This window comes from Octodon degus, unplaced genomic scaffold (genome assembly GCF_000260255.1).
Source record: "Octodon degus isolate 3935 unplaced genomic scaffold, OctDeg1.0 scaffold00052, whole genome shotgun sequence".
Taxonomy (NCBI): domain Eukaryota; kingdom Metazoa; phylum Chordata; class Mammalia; order Rodentia; family Octodontidae; genus Octodon; species Octodon degus.
In genome coordinates this window covers 3,570,144-3,591,032 of record NW_004524628.1, presented here as the reverse complement: position 1 = coordinate 3,591,032, position 20,889 = coordinate 3,570,144, and the positions used below count along the sequence as shown (strand labels likewise).

The following is a 20,889-nucleotide window of genomic DNA, read 5'->3' as shown; positions in this document are numbered from 1 at the left end:
TCTCTCTCTCTCTCTCTCTCTCTCTCTCTCTCTCTCTCTCACACACACACACACACACACACACACACACACACACAAAAGCACGCACGCACGCACACACGTGCTCTTGGCTGTCTCACGCCTTTGCAGCCCCAGTCCCCCGCTGTCTCTGCTTCCCAGTCCTGCTCTGCAGTCACCCTGTCCCGCCCCACTCTCTGGGGCTCCCGTGCCCTTGCTTCCCTGCACCCCTGTTGTCCCCTCCTCTCTAACACGTGGGCTGGGCTCCCCAAGCCTTGGTGGGTGGGGGCGGGGCTAGGAGCGGGGACACCTGACTGGAGTTACCACCTGCTGAAGGGAGCCCTCCTCTGGACTCCAGATGTGTGGCCTCAGGTGCCTGAGAGTCCCAGGGCAATGCTGAGCCAGTGAGGGTGAGACGGTAGGTGGCGTCTCCAGTATTTTCTGTCAGGAATTAGAACTCCAGGCACTGGTGCCAGATGGCTTTGTAGAGGAGGAAAGAGTGACCACCAAAGAACCCACACCATCTGCCTGATAGTCAGGGCTCCCACCGCTCTTCTTTTATCTGCCCTTCCTCACCATCTCTCCCCACACTGGGGACTGAACCGGGAGCCTCCAAGCTCAGCTACATCCTGAGCTCTTTTATTAAATTTTTATTTTGAGACACTGTGTCACCAAGTCACTAAATTGTCCAAGCTGGGCTTAAACTTGCAAGCCTCCTGCCTCAGTGTCCCCCGCTTAATGACCTCCCCATCACTGTAGGGGACTCTCCCCCAAGGGGTAAGCCCATTATACTTTCTGGGTGCCATTGCACCTGCCTGACTCTGGGGTTGGAACCACATTCAAGGCAGCTGAGGGACCCCCCAACTTCTGGGCAGGCCCTGGCACCCCTGCAAAAGGGGGTGCTCCTTGCCTCTTGAGAACATCTTTATGGACCTTAAGGAAGCCACCTAGAAGCCAAATGCTTGACACCTCTGCCAAGTTTCCCTTTTCGGTGCCCTGAGGAGCCAGCCTGTGCCAGCGGTTCCCATGGAAACAGAGTCTGCGATGCCCCCCTCCTTTGCAGTGTGCACAAAGGCCCTTGAATGGCCTCCCCACCCCCCAGCTTTCAGATTCTGGGAGAAGGAAGCTGTGGGAGCTGTGGACCCACCGAGGCAAGGGATCAGCCCCAGCGTCCGTCCGGCGGACAGGACTTCAGGATACCAGGGGCCTTTCACGGTGTGGGTGTGAGCGGCTCAGCAGACCCTGATGCCCTGTCTGCAGCTGTGCCCAGGAGAAGGGAGAGCAGCCCCTCCCTCATAGCCCCCAGCCCAGAGTCGTGGTTCCTGGAAGCCCACTGACCTTCCGTGGGGAGCGGGAGGGTGGAGGTGGGGCAGCTTGCCTCCCTGGGCTCCAAGCAAGGTTCCTGAGCATTCTGAGTTCTTAGGTGGCTTCAGGAGAAAAGCACCACTATTCCACTCAGTGATGAGGAGACCCAGAAAGTTAAAGCCCCTGCCCGGTCCCTAAGAACAAGAGTCACGGTGGGTGAGACACACCTGTGTGCCCAGGCCTTGCACACCAGCTGTGATGCCTGCTTATTCCATGGCACAGGGCAGGCTGGGCACAACTCGGGGCACAGCCCAGGGAGGCAGGACCAGAGCCACCTAGCACAGGCCAGCTGCCCTTTGGACAGTCACGGTGCCCCCGCTTGGCACACTGGCTGAAATGCCGTTCCTCTGAGGAGCTTTCTTTGGAATTAACAAGATCAAAGAACAGGCCTATGAGGACTGCTCACCCTGCTGGGTCATCAGGCCTTGGAAGTGCCCTCTGCACCCAGGTGGGTGCCCGGAAGAAACACAGGTGGTGCCCTGCCGGGGTCCTTGTGCCGCGTGCTGCTTCCTCCCTGGCTTCCCTCTCAGGAGCCTCTCCAGGGCCCCAGGCACTTCCAGGTCCCCTGCACCACACCAAGCAGGGCTCTCCTGTGGGCTTCCGGAGGCTGTGCCATGGGCACCTGGGCATCAGCCAACCTTCCCCAAGAGGGCCTTGGCATTTCAGAAGAGTCTTTGGAGGCGTACTGGAGCCAAAAAAGGTCAATGCAGGCAGGCTGCAAGAGGCCTGCGTGCTGAAGCCGACTGCTTCAGCTGGATGGGTCTCAGCTGTCTTCCTCACAAGGCCAAAGCTGAGGGGTGGTGGGGAGTCTGGAGTGGAAAGCGGAGGCGTGGCTTCAAGCCGGGCTCTGCCACCCCCACCTGTGAGTCTTGGGGTCTTTGAGATCTTCTTCCATTCCTGCTCCTGGCCTCAACTCTAGGCCCAAGTTCAAATCCCTTCTCCCCAGGCCCCAGACCCAGCTCTGTGCCCCAAGACCTGTGTCTTTTCCTTGGGGCCTTTTTTTTGTTGTTGTTAAGAGGCAGAGACTTGGAGAGACAGACACAGAGGAAGAGATGGAGGAGAGAGAGAGAGAGAGAGAGAGAGAGAGAGAGAGAGAGAGAGAGACCCCGTCCCCCATAGGCCCCTACCTGTGAGAAGCCCCCTCAAGTAGAGGTGGGTCCTCACACACGTGGAGCCCCTTCCTCACAGGCACTCCAAAAATGTCTGTTGCCCACCAAAACCTTGGTCTGGGTGTCACAAAACTCCCAAGGGCCAGGGAGGCGGAGCTGGGATAGCAATGACGCTGAAGCCACCTGGGGCAGCTTTCATGGCACCTTTTACCAGCCTCCAGCTCCCTGCACTGCTGCTCACCAGCCTCAGAGGACCCTTTCAGCTTAGGACCCTTCTCTACCAGTGTCACACAGCGGTCAGCTCAACACCAGGCCACCCACCGTCACCCCTCCCATGGTGTCTGTGAGCCTGGCGAGTGGGAGCCGGCTGCTGGGCAGGCTGCGGGGTCAGCCTCCAGCTGAGCTGCTCGCTGGCATGGTAGGGCTGAGGCCTCCTTCTCCTGTGGGCACCTCCCAGGGCCTCTGAGTCTGGCCATTGCCAGGAGCCACCCCCTGTCCCGTGCCCCTGGCTGGGGAATTTCTCTAGGGAACCAAGGACTCCCAACATCCAGTAACTGGTCCAGGTCTCTTCGCTGAGGTCTGTTCCTTCAGAGTGACCTCCTGGCTCTGGGCCCAAGGGAGCCCCTGCTGACTCCCAAAGGATGCCTCATCTGGGCTGAGCCCTCCCTTAGCTCTTCCACCGAAGCAGCCAGCCAGCCTTTACAGGAGGAAGGGGCCGAGGCATCTGTCCACAGGATTCCCCAGACCACAGAGGATTCAGTGGAGCTCGCAGAAAAGCCCTCTTCCCTCTGGCTGGCAGTGGGGGAGGCACTGCCCAGTTCCTCTGCCCGAATCCCCTCCTCTACTTGCGTGAGTCCCCAGATCCTGCATTATGAGGCTGACCAGCCTCTGGGGAGGGCCTGGCATTCAGGCTCTGGGGGGTGAGAAAGAGGGACACTGTCCACAGTCACTCAAGCAGGGCGTCAGGCTGCATCAGAGAATTGATGTGGCATGGACTGTCACTATCTGCAGTGGACCCCTTTCAGCCAGTACTGCCCTGTCCACTCAGTCCACTCCAGAATTCATATGTGAGTTTTCTCAGGCAGGTGGCAGTGATGCCTAGCTCTTTATAAACTCATGTAAAGCACACTTCCTGGCTTATGCCTATAGCTCAATATGATATCAGCACTGTAGCTGTCACGCTGTCCTAGCTCTGCCATGTGCCTTCCCCATGCACACCTGCGCCAGTCAGAGCCACCCTGCCCACCCACCTGGGACCTCAGATGCACTGGCCCGGGTGGTGTTTTTTTGGGCAGAATCTGCCACAGGGCCTTGCACTGGGTAGCCAAGTGGAGCATCTGGCAGAACTCCCAGGGCCTCCAATCTGTCATCCCTCCTGCCACAAGGACAGCAAGGACATCTGGTCAAGTCTCCCTGGAGACAGGGCCCCCTTAGCATGCCCACAGAGAATGGAGATTGGTGGCTCATCCAAGAGGAAACCTCCAGGGCCAGCACCTGGGACCTGAATCTCATTCAGGTGACCTTGAGCCTGCCCCGCAACCTCAGGTAGCTTTATCAGCTCCGCCCTAGATGAAAACTCACTTCCTTTGGAGGCTGTCAGGGTGAGACAAGGCTGTGACCACAGAGGGGCTGTTTCTCATGTGAAGTAGTGTTAATATCGGAGGATCCCAGAATTCCAAATCCCAGCAAACAGGCGATCTACTTTTCTCTACAGCGATTTCTGTCCCTTTGTCAACTTCCAGGTGTCAGCCTCATCTCGGGATGACCAGCACTGGCAGTAGCGCTCTCCCAGTGATGCTCCTTGGTGAAGCCAGTGTTCAGTGTGCCAGGCCCAGGATTCTGGATATTAAATATTCCAGTTCACGGGAGGGAAAGTAAAGTCACTCTTGATGAGCGCTACTTTTGTTAATGCTGGACTAGGTAATTGGGATCAACTTCCCAGCTCAACACAACTGTAAAAACCACTCAAAATGAGTGTGTGTATGCATGTACACACAAGAACATGTTTTGAGCAGCTTTTTAAATTAACAATCAGAATACATATATACTTATAAATATATGTACAAATATAAATGTGTATATGTATGGTATCAAGGAGTAAACAAAGTTAATAATCAGAATAGATATTATATATACACATATACACATGTTATATATACATATAATACATATTACATATACATATATATGGTATCATGGAGCAAACAAACCAAGAAAAACCCCAAGGGCCGAGATGTGGGGCATGTGCCTGGCTCTGGGGTGACTTCCCTAGGGGCTTCTGCTGGTCCTACCAAATACTGCAACAAAGCTGAGCAAAGCTTTTAAGAACCTCTGGGGCTGATCCCCAGGGCCGCCAAGAGGAAGGCAAACCTGCCATGCTTTGGGTTGGGTCCCAGGGCCATGCGAACGACTAGAAGTACGTTGGCCTGCAAAGCCTTTGGTGCCAGCTCACTCCCTGTGGTATGTTAAACTGATTCCCCTTTGTTAGGTCCCCAGCCACCTGCGAGAAGTAACCATGCCCTGTGGAGGAAGACAATTCCTTTTCTCGGATTGTTCTGATGAGTTGTCAGATGCCATGACTTCCCCAACGCAGTCAAAACTGCCAAGGATGTGAAGAGACAGACACAACTCACGAAAACCAAGGGAGCAACACCTGCTAGCTGTAGAGCCTCAGGGGCTCTACGGGCACGGCTGAGCACTTCCGGCTGTGCAGGTTGCGGGTAGAGTGCTTGCCTAGCGTGCGCAAAGGCCTGGTTCCAGTGCCCTACACCACAATCAAATCGTAAAGCATGATAAAATACTACGCTTAATATGCTCAAATAGATATAAAATAAGACAGGCAATTCAGAGAGAGCTGAACACATTGTTTAATTATGTCTATTTCATTTGTTTTGATCTCATCAGTTGCGCTTTAGTATTCAGCATGCTACCGCCTCTGTGCAAGCTGACAGCCGAGTAACAAGCAAAACCACCCTGACCCACCAACCTCTGGGTAAAACCAAAAGGAGGCCCCTGTGTGGCTGTCAAGGGTCCCTGGGTGAGCATGCGCTGGTCAAAGTGACCACACGTTCTGCGCATACCACCCTAGTTTCTAGCAGCAGCTGTGTCACTGGTTTATAAAATACAATGAGACCCCATCTAGCACTCAGCAGACCATACCATCCCCAAGGGCTGTGGCCTTGGGACAGGGGCTCCCTCCCCTTTCCCTTGTCCCTGTGCAGACCCTAGCTCCACCTTGGGCAGTGCAGTCACGGCAGCTCCCATTTCCTTGCTGTGCCTTTGTTCCCAGGACCTTTCACTTGTTATATTTCGTTTTCACAGCTCGATATCGAGGTTCTGATTCTTCTATCTTATAAAAGGAGAGGCTGAGTTGAGGGAACCTTGATAACATGTTCAAGGCACCCAGCAAGCGGCATCACAGGCAGTCTGTGAACCCGGGTCTGCCCACTCCTACCGGCAGCCTCCCATCCAGGCGCTGAGCCCTATCCTTAGGTATTCAGGGTATCCATGGATGCCAACAAAGATGTGAACTCAACAATAGCTAGGTACAGAGTCCTAGTCTGGGAGGGCTGGCTTCAAGGACCCCAAAATAAAGCTTAGGAAAGCAAGGACATGCTACCTTCTGGGGGAACACAGGCTGTGACCCCATTGTAGCCCAGGTTCCAGTCACTCTTTGGGAACCAGTACTCAGAGAGGGCCTGGGGACAATGCTATTCATAACCTGGGGTGCAGACAGGTGGCTCAGCCCTCAAACAATCTCCCTCCCTCTGGGGGCCAGGAAGTCCAGGATGGGCCCGTGGAGGGCTTGGGGCCATGAGGCGGAGACCACATCCAGCCCAGTACAGGATCACACCTGCTTGGCAGGTTTATCTGATGAGCTGGCTGGGCAGGAGGAGGGGTCCCTGGAGGACCAGTAGTGGGGCTGGGGGTGGGATAAAGAGAGGACAGGGAAGAACTTCCTTGGAAGGAGGAAGGAAGGGGCTAGGAGAGGTTAGGACGAAAGATGAGGCAGGTGGAAGGCCGGATGGGAACAAGGAGCAAAGAGCTTGGAGGGGAGAAGAGGGAGTGCTGATGGGGAGAGGGCTGGAAGGGGCAGGCACGGGGATGGAGAAGGGGTCCCGGCAGGCAGAGGACAGGCCCTTCTTGGTGCTGGGACAGGGCAGCAAGGAGGACAGGGGCAGGACACCTAGAGAAACTGTTGTCCTGTGGCTCAGCAAAAGTGAGAATGAATGAAGGGGGTTATGAGCAGAAAGGACAGAAAAGGGACAGGTGTGAGGGCAACAGATGGACTGGGGAATGGTCTGGGCAGGGAGCCCCACTTCAGCTCTGCCACAAGGCTTCAGGAGTCCTCTGGTCCAGGTCAAGTGGAGGGGACAGGCAGCCCCAGGGAGTACCTCACCTTGCTGTGAATTAAGAAGAAAGCAAATGGGGTGGGGGGTGGGCAGGGCTTGACCTCTAGTCCCAACGCTGGATGGGCCCCACCCAGATTCTTCTTGTCCCAGTCTTTCTGTCCCCACAGCCTCCATCCCAGGCCCTGAGTCATTGTGGGTAGGGGGCAGACTCACCCATGGGTCCTACAGCTTCAGGGATGTGACCCGGGGGATGTGGAAGAGCTGAGTCTCCTCTGAGCTGGTGGAGCTGGAGCATCGCAGAATGGAGATGAGCCCCCAGCACAGACCTCTGCCCACCCCAGGGATGAAGCCGGGAGAGAATCTAGCAAACTGTATCCAGGCAGAGGTATTGTAGCAAAGGGACAGAGCAGACATATGGGACAATTTCCAGGCCAGAGAATGTGTATCTCTAAGGCTCAGACAGGAGACTTCTCTGCCAGGAAAGTTTCAGGACAAGATAGAGGGGCCTGGGCCTAGTGACGGTAGACTCCTTCCTGGGCTCCCGATGGGTGCCCCTGGTCCTAGCAGCCCCTCACCTGAGGCGTTTCCGGATAGGGCGGAAGTACTTGGAGGTCTTGACAGCAAAGATGATGCTGGGGATGAGGAAGAAGGTACACCAGCCCAGGCAGAACCAGAAGGCGTTCTGGAAGGAGCCCAAGGTCAGCACACCTGGCCAGACAGAGCCCCCTTCCCAGCCCACCCTGTGCCTGCGGCCTCCACCTCAGAATCGCTGTGGGGCAGAGAAACGGTCATCAGAGTCAACAACACTCACCCAGGGGTCAGCTACCATGTCACACAGGATTACACGGCCATTGTCCAGGGCTGCAGAGAAGGGCTGGCAGGTGGCGATGTGCTGAGTCACCTGCGGTGCCAACAGGGGACAAGTATATGTGGGGATGCTCAAACCACAGTTGTACACCCCAGAGTCAGAGGGAGAGGTTGACAGGGACACAGCTAGGGTCCACTGCACACTTGGACAGGCACATAGACACACAGGTACAGACACATGGGGAGAGAGAACACACCTGGGATCCACTCCTGCGCCCCATCCATTTGCCACCTGAATTAGGGCTCTACTGTGTATGCCACGCACCACTGAGGCAGCATGCCTGTGTGCACATGTCCTCAGGCACTTTGCACCCACATCACCCAAAGCTACTGAGGGCTAAGCCACACTCTCTGTGAGCCCAGGGGATGCCCAGTCAGCTTGCAGAGGTATGGTCAACTGGGGTCCTCAGGAGAGCACAAGCTAGGCAGGGGTTGAACCACAGAAAAGGGTGGGAACAAGGTAAGGATGGCATGATCCAAGCTGAGGCAGCTCACACGTGGGCCTCAGGGAGTGTCTGGGCAGGAGTGGAGCACAGTTGCCAGGTATGGCAGTTTGGGTCCAATCCTGTAGGTCTGAGTACCCCCGAAGGGCCTCAGGGGACATGATGGGGCAAAGCATGACCAGCTGGTCCACGGGTGGGCCAGGCAAGGTCTGAGCCTCCAACTCACCTCCTCTTTCACCCACGCCACATACTGGGAGAAGTAGCCCATTTCCCGGGTCAGGAAACACTCGCTTGCCTGCAGGAGAGGGAAACTGGAGCTGGCAGAGGTCCCAGAAGCCCGCTCCATACCCTCATGCCTGATGTCATTGGCCAGGCTGGCTTTTGGGACTCACTGTAAGGGAATGGATGGAGAAGCCCATGGCAGAGGCACTGTCCCTCTGGTTCCATAACAGTCCCTACCTCCCCCACTCCACTCACATTCTGGATGACATGGTTGGTCAGTGCTGGCAGTTCTGTTTTTAGGGAGGTGACATTGCCTAGGATGACTGAAGTCTCCCGCTGCAGGAAGCCAGAGTCCTAGCTCAGTGTCCTGCTCAGGAAGCAGCCACTCATTTATCTACCCATCCACCCGTCCTCTACCCATTCATCCTCCATACAACCATGCATCCATCTGTCATCCATCCTTCATCTATCATCCATCCATCCATCCTTCATCCATCATCCATCCATCATTCATCCTTCATCCATCCATGCATGCATCCATCCATTCATCATCTATCCATCCATTCATCATTCATCCTTCATCCATCCATGCATGCATCCATCCATCCATCTATCTTCCATCCATCTATCCATCCATCCATCATCTATCCACTCACACACCCATCCATCTATCCATCCATCATCACCCATCCATCCTTCATCCATCACCCATCATCCATCCATCCATCCATCCATCCATCCATCTATCCATCCATCCATCCATCTACCCACCCATGCATCCACGCATGCATGCATTCATCCATCCAATGATCCATCCATGCAAACAGCATATCACACACACTCAGAGCCAGAGATCTGTGGTCCTCAAGGGGCTGACCACCCAGCCCCACCTCCTTCTCATCCCCACCCTCAATCTCTAGTGGGACGAGACACAGCCTACAAGGTCCATAGATAGCTGGGTTCCCACTTCCTTTCTCCCTCTGCTGCCCACCTATTCCACCCCACTGTCCACAACTCAGCAGTCACCTGGAGTTTTGGAGCAGAGGACTCTAGGGCCCTGACGCTGAGGTTGAGCTTGACCTATGAGGAAAGATTCAGGCTAGTTAGAGGGAGGGGTGGAGAGGGAGGACATGGAGCATCTTCCTTCTTCTTTGCCCTCTCTCCCAATTCTCAGGCTCCCTGAGCACCCAAACTTACCACCAAGTTCTGCTGGGGGATGACCAGCTCCTGGGAGAGGTTTTGGAGCCCTCTGGCCTCCTCTTGTAGCTGTTGCCCCAGCACAGAATGGCCCTGAGGGCCAAGAGAGATTAGAATGGCCCCACCCTGCGGGGTTGGACTTCTCTAGGGGAACCTTGACCCGGCCTCTGGGTGGCACACAGTGAGGAGCAGAAGGAAACTGCCAGGCCCAGAGGCAGAAAGTCTCAGCCTCCTGAAGCTTCAACCCCAGCCCAGTTTCTAGGTCTGCCCCTCAGTCAGTCACAGACACCAAAGGGAGCCACAGTGGCACTGAAGCTGAGGAGGGTTGGTGGGAGGGTCTCTGGGATGCCTTAGCGAGAACGTTCCAAACTAGGTAACTGTAAATGTGAAATGCAGTTTCTTCCCCTGCAGGACAGCTGTCATAGCTGATCCATCACAACATGCGGATTCCACACCTGGTATGCACATGGCACTGCTTGCCCTTCCACGTGACATCCAACCAGTCCCTTGAGCTGATCTGAGGTGGAGAGCCTACTTTACAGACAACAAGGCAGAGGCCCAGAGATGCTCGGAGACTCACCCCAGGCTGCCCAGCCAACTGATGTTAGGTCTTGAATCAGAACTGATGTGGCAAAACCCTCAAGCACAGCAGAGTGTTGGAAGTGTTAGCACTGATGGAGGCTCTGGTCCCTGCCTCTGCCCTGGCACTTCCCAGCCCAAGGCCCTCCCCACCCCATGCCCAGGCCTGACTGCTGCCTGCCCTGGAGTCCCCACTCCTTCTCACCTGAGCCTGGGCCAGTCCTGCCAGCTCCTGGGCCAGCTGCTCCATGTCAATCTTCACCACAGGCTTCTGGATCTGAGGGGGGATGGAAAGGCCAGCAGGGTTGATCTTGTGCCCCCATGGCCTCTGAATTCCTACCCTTGCCATATGCGCCCTGCACCAGCTAAGTCTGCTGTGCCGCATCAGTCACAGTGGATTTGACCTAGAGCTGCCAAACGTTTCAGACATCTTCAGGAAAAGAACAATCAAAAGACAGGTGCCCTCTGGTGTGAAGCGAGGAAGAGGTGCTTCCCACCCGCATTCTGGGCAGCAGTGGGTTCAGGACCATGAACAGCGACGTGGACTGTTGGGTCGGGGACAAAGGTCAACAAGGTTGTGGTCTGGGCACACTTGCAAGAGGAAGCGGTCTCAGCAGGGAGGGCCAAGTGCTAGGAGAAGGCAAGGCCCATGCCAGGGCCTCTGTGGCCCTTATGTGTTGTCCCCACCCTACTAGGGTACCCAGCATTCCTCTGCTGACCTGAACGAGAAAGTCTTGGTAACTGACGCTCTCCACTCCACTTGCCAGCAGGGCCTCCAGGTCCTGGTAGGCCTCTGGGCTGAGCAGGTCCAGGTCCTTCATGTCCACTTTCAAGCTCTTCAGGTCCCATTGCAGCTTCTTGGCATACTGGGAGGAGGGGGCAGAGGAGGACATGCCCAGTTGCTGATCCAAAGCCCAGACACTGCCCTAAGTGAGGTCCTCAGGGCTCCCTTCTCTGGACACCCCATACCCTGGGAGGTTCCCAGCGGGCTTCTGCTCCTAGAAGCACATCTCTAAGACCCAGTCTTCCTCCAGCACCCAGAGGGCTACTGGGCTGCCACACAGCTCCTCCCTGGCCACCTGATATAAAGCAGCTCTCCTGGCTCCTCCTTATCACACCCTGGTGTGACAGTCCTAGTGCCTCCATAGTCACAGGATGGCCCTGCAGTCCTCTGTTCCAACCTCAGCTTACTTCTTTGTGCACTTGTTCATCACCATCAGCACCATGTCTGTGCAAACTTGCCTGCCTGTTCTGCCCCAACCCTCAGCATTCAGAGGAGGCACTTTTGATGGTACAAGTTTGTGTATAGATGGTTGGATGCATGCATGCATGCTTGAATGAATGAATGAATGAATGAATGAATGAATGAATGAATGAATGGGTGAATGAACAGATGTAATCATATTTCCAGGGAAAACCTCTGGCATTCTCCTACCATTGCTGCAAGAGATTTAGGGGTCATGAAATTCAGCCTCAGTGTTTTACAGGTGAGGAACTAAGACCGGAGAGGAGCATTCAGTTGCCAGAGGATGCACAGCCATGCTGCCTTCCCTGGTGGGAGAGGAACCCTCAGCCTATCACAAGCAGAGTGCTGAAGTCGCACTTCAGGCCTCAGTGCCTGATGTGGCCGGTGCGTGCAGGGGATGGTGCTGCCTACTGGACCCCACTTTTTGACTGGTGCGCACTTAGTTTGCTATTCTCCTTTGGGGATAGGTGTTCTTAATGTGACATTTGGAAAGTCACCAGATGGCCTCTGAGGACCTCCTGGCCCACCTGACATTGGCATTTTACCTGCCAGTTTTCTCTGAGAGCTGGACCCCTCCTAGGACCCCTTTGCCTGAGAACCATGACTTTCAGGTGATAGGGCCTGAAGTCTGCTCTGCCCAGGACCCTGCGCAGCCTTTCCTGGCCATCCTTCAAACCATGAGGCTGTGCCCAGTGTGGCACCGGGACACTGCCTACTCCAGTGGCCTCTGGACAGGCTAAGGAGGCTAGAGGAGCAGGGAGTGAGGCGTTAACTGTCCCTGGTGCAGCTTAAGGTGTGGAGTTGGGGCTGGGCGTCTGGCTGTGCTACCCCTGGGGCAAAAGGGGTGGCGGCCCCATGGAGTTGGGAGGGTTTCTTAGAATGGAGCCGAAGCAGGTGGTGGCTCCTGAGTGGCAGGAGGGATGTACGGATGGGTGTGGATTTCCCTAGGATATGACTGGAAATGGCTTCCACCTCACAGAGGTGTGGAGGGAAGAGAGGAGCAGATGTTTGGCAGCCTCTGTAGGCTTTCAGAAGCACATCTTCCTATGAAGGAGTCCTTCTTTGTTCCATAATCTTCTCTCTCTACTGAGGCCCAAATTCCATTCTCCAATCTGCCCTGCAAGTGAACACCCCAAATCCTAGTGGGCACAGAGAGTTCTTGTCAGGCTGGGGGTAGGATCCCACCACCACTTCCTAGCCATGAGAGCATGGGGAGGGCCCCAGCGAGTGCCACCATGTGTCTGTCTGGCCTGGCCCAGTTGGAGCATGCCAGTCAGTGCCTGGCCTCAGGCAGGACTCATACCCTCAGCCACTTACTCGCTGTCACCCTCCTTGCATTTCAGCTGTGTGGCTGTCCCTGGAGCACAGGGTCATGGCCTCCAGGTCCTTACCACCTGTACCTACCTGCTGTAGCCCTGAGCTCTATCCTGAGGCATCTCCATCATTTCCAGAGCAGAGAATGTAGCTGTACAGGAAGGGCCTCCCAGCTTCCAGAATGTTCTCTTACCTGACTGATGTCCAGGTGCTTATCCAGGTTGTAGGAGTCATTGAGCTGTAGGACCCTCCAGAGTGCAGCCCCTTCCTTACACTGCCTGGAGAGGAGGGAGGAACATGGTGGCAAGGGTGAGTGATGTCACCCTAGTGAGACATCCACTTCTATCCCTCCAGGTCACCCCACCTCTGCTCAGGCTGCCCACTCACTGGTAGGCCAGGAGGAGGCTGACGTTCTTCCTCAGGCCAAGAAGGCGGGACAGGTTCATGGAAGGTTGCAGATTCCCAGGGGTGTCCGCAAACTGGAGATGGAGAGAGGGTCATGGGCTTCAAATCAGGGTGGGGACAAGACTGCCCCAGCTTCCCCATGGCCTGCTTCCTTCCTTGGCATCAGACCCAGCCTGTACTTCAAACAGCCTGGGCCCTATCTCTTCTTGGGGACAGTTCCCAAGTGACCGTAGGAAGGTGGTCAGCTTGACCTCAGGAAGAAATAATTCCAGGATCATAGCTCACCCCCTACATGGGGCACCAGGGCTCCTGGGCCCTGACTCAGGGTTAGAGGGTTAGAGGGCTACGGGGGTGACCACTCGGGCTTCTGCCAAGGCCGGGGCAGTACCCAGCACTCACAGCTTTTCTCTCTGGTGGCTGTCTTGCTCTTGCCCCTCTCTCCCACTTATCCCCTCTGCCTCCCCTCCCCCACAACCCTCTGCTCTGCCCACAGCTCCCTGCCCCTCCCCATAGGACCTCACAGGGACAGGTCACCTGGAGGGCACCGCACCTCATAGAGCTCCCCGCTTTCCCAGCTCCGGCACACCAGAGTCTGCACATTGCCGCCAACCAGGAAGGTGGCAAACACCAGCAGGATGAGGGGAGCAGCGAAGATGAAGCTGAAGCCCACACCCCTGGGGGGGAGAGATGGGGTGAGGCAGGGGAGACTGGCTGTGCTGGAGTGAGCTCTGCCCACACACACACCCAGAGCTGGCTCTGAGAGCCCCGAGGCTGAGTTTTAGGGCAGAGCCCTCTGGGAGGAGGACAAAGGGCTGGGCCTCTCAGGAGGAAGAAGACCCGTCTTGTCTCCAAACTTACCCTCTGCTACAGCCTACCCCGTAGCCTAGAGGAAGGGACAGCTGTTTTATTTGGAGCCAGGACTACCTGCTGCTGGCCCTAGGGCCCATGGAAGTGACCTTCCAAAGGTTACTTGGAAGGACACAACCAGGTGTGACCCTGTTGGGCAGCACCCAACAGGGTTGAGCATCAAGGACCTTTAGGCTGGGTGCCACAGACTTGTACAGCTGCCCTGTGAGATGGGCATAGCCCTGTGCCAGGCTATGAGGATCAGAGTGTGGAGCTACTGGGTGCATTTTATCCCCTACTTGACCCTTTGGCAAGAGACCCTCGTGTAATGAACAACCTTCACAACCATATGAGGCAGGCCTGGCCTTAGAGGTCATCTAGTCTAGCTTTGCATTCCGGCTCCTGGTGCTGTTGATGCTGCCTGGAAGCTGGATTAAAAAGGATTCTGAGGCTGTGTTGGGCTCAGTGGGTGAGTGTGCACACTGGGCACTGCAGTTTTCACAGGTGTGTGTATGGTGGGGAGAGCTACTTGCCTCTCCTGCCCTAGTCCAACCCCTCTGTACACCTGAGGAAACTGCGGCCAGGTGGGTTAGTGATTTGCCCAGTACCACCCAAGGAGTGGGAGTGAGGCTGGACCTGAAGGTCGGCCTCCTATCTCCCAGGACTCTGTTATTGTCCCTGGGAGCAAGAGGGACCCTTCCCTTCCCCTGCCCCTTCTTACACCATGAGGAAGCGGGCTCCAGCCTCGCCTTTGGCATCCCAGTGGCTGGGGTCCTCCCTGGCCGACAGCCCCAAGATGCCCAGGCAGAGGCCCAGCAGGTTGCAGATCACCACGAGAAGGGCAGTGGAGCACAGCACGCAGCCCACGATCCACCTGTGGGAGGGCAGGGCTGGAGCAGGGGACTTGGGGATTCTTCCTGAATTCCCTCAGGCCCCGGGGCACACAGACAGGTGGGACGCAGAGGCCCGAGGAGCCAAGGGTCTTGGCTTAGCGAGAAGCGAAAGCAGGAGGCTCCGTCCCGCTGAAGCCCCCTGCCCCCTCCTGGCACCTGTACGTCTCGTATCGCTGCACGTCCTGCAGGTAAGGGCGGCTGTGCTCTTCTAACTCCTCCAGTGCCTGGCTCCAGTGGGAGGCTGCCTCGGAGCCTGGGAAGCTGCTGGCCAATGTCTTCAAGCCTTCAGGCTGCTGGGCCACTGCCTTTTTCACATCTGCCCAAGGCACAGGGGCTTAGGGGACTTAGGAGCCACCTAGGAGGACAGCCTTCCCAGGGTGGCATGGCGGGTGGCCACTGGCCCCACAGGCCCAGCCTCACCTCTTACCACGCTCACCTTGGACCATGTTGGCTGTCTGCATGGCAACCAGGAATGGGAGGCTGCGGAAGGTGCTGTTCTCCTGCAGGACCAAGAGCAGGTTGGCCTCCTGACCTGGGCTTGTGTCCCAGCATGGGGACTCCAAAGCCCAGAGGGAGGACATCACCCACAGGGCCCCAGTGATACTAAATTTTATGAATACACATTTGTGATACATAGTCATCACATTTGATGTGTGTGTAAACTTCATCATTTAGAGCTGCTTCACCTCTCTGTCCTCTCACCTCCCTCCTTCTTGGAATCTCATTCCTATCTCCACAAAGCCCCCATTTCCTATCATCTCTCTTATTTGGCTCTTTAAGTTACTTATATTTTTGGTTTCTTGTAGAAGACAAAGCATGCACGATTTAACCCTTGATGTCTGATTGATTTCACTTAACCTTAGCTCCTCAAGATCCATCCCTTTTCTTGGCCTTGGCTTTCCTTTCCTCAAACAGGCTTGACCCAACCCTTACCACAGGGCTGCCCCAGCCTCCTGTCTCCATCTGCAGCCCCTCCCCAGGCTGTCCTGACCCCCTCCCTGTCCTGCAGGCCCTTCCAGCCTCCTCCAGAAGCACAGCTCCAGCCGCCATTCCGCCTCAGCTCCCACAGGCCTCTTCCCAGAACCTCTGCTCCAGCCACAGCACGGCTGACTCACCATTTCCCCAACTCCAGCCCTGGGTCACAGGCGCTGACTCACAGGATACTTTCCCCATACCAGCCCAGAGCTGCCAGCCCTGGGGGCTCTGTGGGGTGCTGTTCCCTGGCTGCTGCAGCCCCCACCGCTCTAGGGTCTCAGTGTCTCCCTTTGAATGCTTCCCCTGAAGATGTCTGCTGCTCGTCAAGAGCCTGGGGTGCCAGGTGGCAGTGGTGGTCTCAAATCAAAGGTTCAACTGGGTTCCCACTCCAAAAAGGGAAAACTGAGGCCCCTCCTCTGTGAGTGCCAGGAACTAGGAGCGAGGGTCAGGTGGGCAGATGGGCACTCACCTCCTGGACCATGTGGGAGAAATTGGCTTCTGGTACACCCTTCAGCCGGTACAGGACGTGGTCCATGGAGGGGACCTGAAATGGGCAGGGGCTAAGTTTATGGAGAGGCCTGAGAGGGTCCCCGAGGGAGGAAAGGGGCAGATGCCTCTGAATGTGCCGTGCCCCATGTATAAAATGAGGACCACTGCAGCCGATACCACCCTGCAGTGTGGTAAGGGCTCAGGAGCTAACACACGTGAAGCTCAAGGTGCTGTGTGCGGGGCTAGGAGTGCTCCTGGCTCTGTGCCTGGGTGCTGGGCACTAGCCCTCCAAGGGATAGCCTGAGGAAGGGGACCCCTGACCCAGGCTGCAGGTGCAGTCACCCGCCTGAGCCCCAAGTGGCCTGTATCTTGGGCCCACACCTGGACAAAGTCAGCGGCCAGCTCCAGGGAGCGGGCCCGGTTCAAGGTCCCCTCACAGTCCCCCTGGCACCCAGGCTCCTGCAGCAGGGCAAGCAGGCGGTCCCTGTGCTGCTGCACAGCTGGCTCAAGGTGCTGCTGTCCCTTGCGCAGCTCCACCAAGGTGGTATTCAGGGTGTGGAGGTGGTCCATGGCGACCTGCAGGGCTGAGAAACCCACACGTGGCCTGAGTAGTTTCCACGGCTTGTGGCCTCCTGGTGGCCTCAACAGGTGGGAAACCCCCCCCCTCCATGCCATAAGGACCTGTAGTCATCACGCTTAGAGTCACAATGGAAACTGCCCACAGCTGGCTAAGCCAGGAAGTGGGCAGGGATGCCTGAGGCCCAGGAGCCTGGCATAAGGGGATGGGAAATTTGGGTGGGGCTGAGGGTGGCAGAGCATGAGAAATTGAGGGCTTGGGGGAGGGTGGGCCTTTGGGGAGACACCTGCTGGGTCCCACCCACATAGGCACTGGTCCAACTCACCCTGGCCCAGGCTGCTCACAGAAGCCAGCACCGGGTAAACTCTGCTCCCAAGCTGGCTGTGCACGATATTTCCAAGGCTCTCACTGACCCCTGGAGAGCAGGGGACATATTGCAGGGCCCACCCCAGGAATGGAGGACTCACCCCCACCCCTACCAGTCCTGCTCCCCAGGCCCTAGCTCCGGACTTGGCAGGGTGGGCTCTGGCCTCCTGCAGCAGAGCACCTGCCGCCCCTTGTGTCCCCTCTGAGATGGTTTCCCAGTGGGATCAAGACACAGCAACGAAAGCAAGGAGGGCCTCCCTGCAGGCCTGAGCTGGGACCTCGGGGCTGGCCAGCTGTAACCCTCACCATCCAGCTCCTCCAAAACTTGCTTCTGGGGCAAGGAGAACTGCTTTGCCACGGCCTGCAGCTCCTAGGCAAACACAGGGGTGTGAGCTACCCATTCCTGACTCTTGTCCCCTGTCCCTTCCAGCCTAAAGACAGCACAGGTCCTAAAACATGGTTCAGTGGCCTTCCAGCCAGGGCAGGCCACATGTGCAGGCCACAGGCTACAGAGGGCTGGCTCTGCTCTGTCCTGCTGGGGCCTGGCACTCACAAGGTGTTTAGGGACAGGGCAGAGGCTAGGTGGTGCTTACCTGGGGAACATCAGAAACCAGGCCCCGGAGGCTGAGCAGGGTCTTGGGCACGGCTTCCACACTGGGGCCTGTCTGCTCATGTGTGTGCTGGTTGGTGACAAAAGCGCAGACCACACCAATCCTGCAGTGAGTGAAGTGAGGAGGAAGGAGCTTGCAGGATTCCCAGGAGCCCTGGAGGCCCCCAGTGCCCAGCCCTCCCACCTCGCCTGGGCGGCCTCTTACAGCAGCACAAGGGTGGTCAGCAGCAGGAAGGCCATGAGGGTGCCGCGCTCGCAGGCCATGGCCTTGTGCTCCGTCTTCACTCGGCCTCCGCAGCGTCGGTGGCAGCGACAGCAGCAGAAGCACAACCCTGTGGTGGGCACCGCCAGGAGGTAGAGGCCCGCGATCACAGCACACACCACGTAGCCAGCCTCGTACCGCACCACCTGGTGGGGTGCAGGGCATCGGGGAGCCATGATCCCCAAGGCCACCTGTGCCAGCCCTGAGTCCGGAGGACATCAGAGGGGGACAAGGACAAGTAGGGAGGGCCCTGTTCTGCATCTTGATGTCCTTGCTTATTACCATCTTACAGAAGAAACCAAAGTTCAGGGGGATTTGGGCCCCTAGAAGCCCACTGCCCATAGGCTGCATAGCAGTGGTTTGAGCCCAGGAGGGAGGACAAAGGATGCCCTTAACCCCCACCCTGCAAGCCCAGCAAGGCAGGGGGAGTTGTGTGGTGTGGGAGCCCAACCTGACCCCCCAACACCTCCCCAGCACCATGCTCACCTCATCTACTTTCACAGAGGCTGGTTCATTAAGGAGGGCTTTTACCAATTCTGCAGGAAAGAGCACGGCTGAAGTGAAGGGACAGCCACCACCATGCCTGTGCCCACCCTCCTCTTTGCCAGGCCAACGTGGACTTGGTCAAGGTCACCTGGGAAGGTTCGGAGGCCCTCGCCAGATGCCGCTGCCCCGGTACTTTGGGAAGGAGGAAGACGGTGGGAATTCTGGGACACCTGCCCTCCCAGTGCCTATGGACTATGGACGGGATGAGAACGGGGACAGGACAGGGCACCCATCGCCAGCCCAGGCCCGCTCGGGGAGGGGCACACTCACCCGAAGGAAAAGGGTTGAGCTGCACGAGGGCGAGGAAGCGGCGCACGGTGCCATAGAGTGGGTCCAGGGGTCCCGGTGGGCGCACGAGAGGCGCCAGCCATCGCGTCCTAGCCGCGGGAGCGAACGTCAGGCGCTGTGCCTGCCCGAGGGACCCACAGTCGTCGGCCACTGCCGCCGGCAGCTTCAGGCTCAGCCCCAGACCCAGGCCCAGCAGGGGCGCCAAGAGGCCGGGTGCGCGCCTCATGGGGTCGGGTGGGTGGGCAGGACGGGCACAGTCGGTGGAGGGAGCGGGCGAGCCCGGGGCAGGCCGTGCATCCTTCGCAGCCTTCCTCCCTCCGTCCCTGCAGCTCTCAGAACCGGCCCGACAGGTTTGGGCTCCGGAGCTACCTGGGCGCACGCCCGCCGGGAGCGTAGGAAGGGCAGGGGCGGGTACCTGGTTAGGGGGCTGGGCCTGAGCCAGCTGCCCTTGACATTTGTTGTGAAACCTGGGGCTCCCTGTCGCCTCCCACAGACCCCGGAGCCAGCGCAGCCTCCTGTGGCTGGGCCCAGGAAGCACCTCTGGAGTGCTGAGAGCCCAATTTCAAATAGTATGTCCTCCACCCAGCTCTGCCATCCAGAAACTGAGGTTACCTAATGAAATTCTGGCCCAAAGGATCTGAGGCGCAGGCTCCCCTCCCTGCTTCTGTTGGGTCCTCCTGTGTCCCCCGGGGCGATGCCAGGTGACCACTGCCAGTTCAGTGTAGAGCAACCCTCACAGGTGTGGTCTCGGGAGCAAGAAGTCCAGGAGAGGTGTGCCCCTGCCCCAGCCCTGCCCCTTCCAGCTGAGAGAACCCGGGCACACGCCGAGGATGTGTCTCCACAGGCCTGTTTTGTAAAGGGCTGTATGCCTAGTACTCGGGAAGTTGCCTGTAGCTGCACAGGCCGTGGGGAGATACTGCAGAATGGGGGAAGGATGCCATTGAAGAAAATGATGTAGAAATGTCTCTTTGTCCCTGAAGGGTACCACAGTGCATGAATAAGATTACAGAATAATACTAGCACCGATAGCCTAAATCCAAGCAGCATCATGGGTGATTTTTTAACTCTCCTTTGCTTGTTTGTGCATTAGATTTGTGTTCTTTGTGTTCAGTGAGAGAAAAGAAGTTCATGACTTCCCATGGCAATCCCCCTTCTCTGCTGCCATTGGGAGACTACCTGGACAGACTGGCTGGATGACTCTTGGGACTCCTGAGCCCACCGCAGCTTGGAGGTTGAGTGCCAGCTAAGGGGGTATAGGTGAGAAGCATGGGGATTGAGGGGTGTCTCTGCTGGGGTGAGGGCACCTAAGTTTGAGTCAGTGCTGGGCCAGTCCTGCAGTCCTCACCCTTCCTGTTCTGCTGTCTCAGTGCCAGGGGAAGAATGAATGGTCCTGGGAGGCACCATCCAGCTAATAACGGGGTGCAGATGGGAAATGGAACCTCTTTAGAGGGTGACTCAGAGATGAAGATCCAGGTTGCGGTGAGGACGGCTATGGGAGCCCCGGCACCCTGTCCAGGAGGCAGGTGGTGGGTCAGGAGGGTCCTCTGGAGGCCCAGAGCCTGCTCACTCTGCCCTGACTGCAGGCTGTGCCCACGTGGTCCCCCTCCTGCCCTGATTCCAGCTGTTAGAATGACTCCTTAGTGATCACGGTCTAACTTTAGCCCCGTCACCGCAGGATGGAAATAGCCCTTGCCCGGCTTGATAAAATCCACCTACTGGCCCATTAGTAACTGCCACTGAGCCTTTTGTATCTCCTGACTTGGGTGCCCTTGTGGTACTGGACTGAGGGCCCAGCTCCCAGGGGTGACTGAAGTCTTCGAGGACCTGGGAAACAAGGTCCTTCCTTCACTGCCCATTCTCTCTCCTCCTCAATCATCATAATTAAACCAGTCGCTGATGACTGCTATTGTTTTCACAAGTATCTATTATAAAACCCTGCAC

At 57.1% G+C, this 20,889-nt stretch overlaps 1 protein-coding gene across 1 annotated transcript; it reads right to left on the bottom strand.

The window, feature by feature from the left end:
* Nucleotides 1-5,317: 5,317 nt before the first annotated feature.
* Nucleotides 5,318-19,326, bottom strand: Prom2 (prominin 2). Its single transcript, XM_023717391.1, has 24 exons — nt 18,931-19,326; nt 18,601-18,650; nt 18,058-18,260; nt 17,836-17,956; nt 17,549-17,612; nt 17,202-17,291; nt 16,681-16,883; nt 16,280-16,354; nt 15,272-15,335; nt 14,992-15,151; nt 14,664-14,816; nt 13,647-13,770; nt 13,079-13,170; nt 12,885-12,969; nt 10,851-10,997; nt 10,337-10,408; nt 9,553-9,645; nt 9,382-9,435; nt 8,611-8,691; nt 8,360-8,428; nt 7,635-7,724; nt 7,399-7,505; nt 7,037-7,109; nt 5,318-6,874 (listed from the first exon to the last, which is right to left on the bottom strand). Exons 1-23 carry the CDS (start codon nt 19,172-19,174, stop codon nt 7,046-7,048), a joined length of 2,505 nt encoding a protein of 834 aa, XP_023573159.1. The 5' UTR covers nt 19,175-19,326; the 3' UTR covers nt 5,318-6,874; nt 7,037-7,045.
* Nucleotides 19,327-20,889: the final 1,563 nt, after the last annotated feature.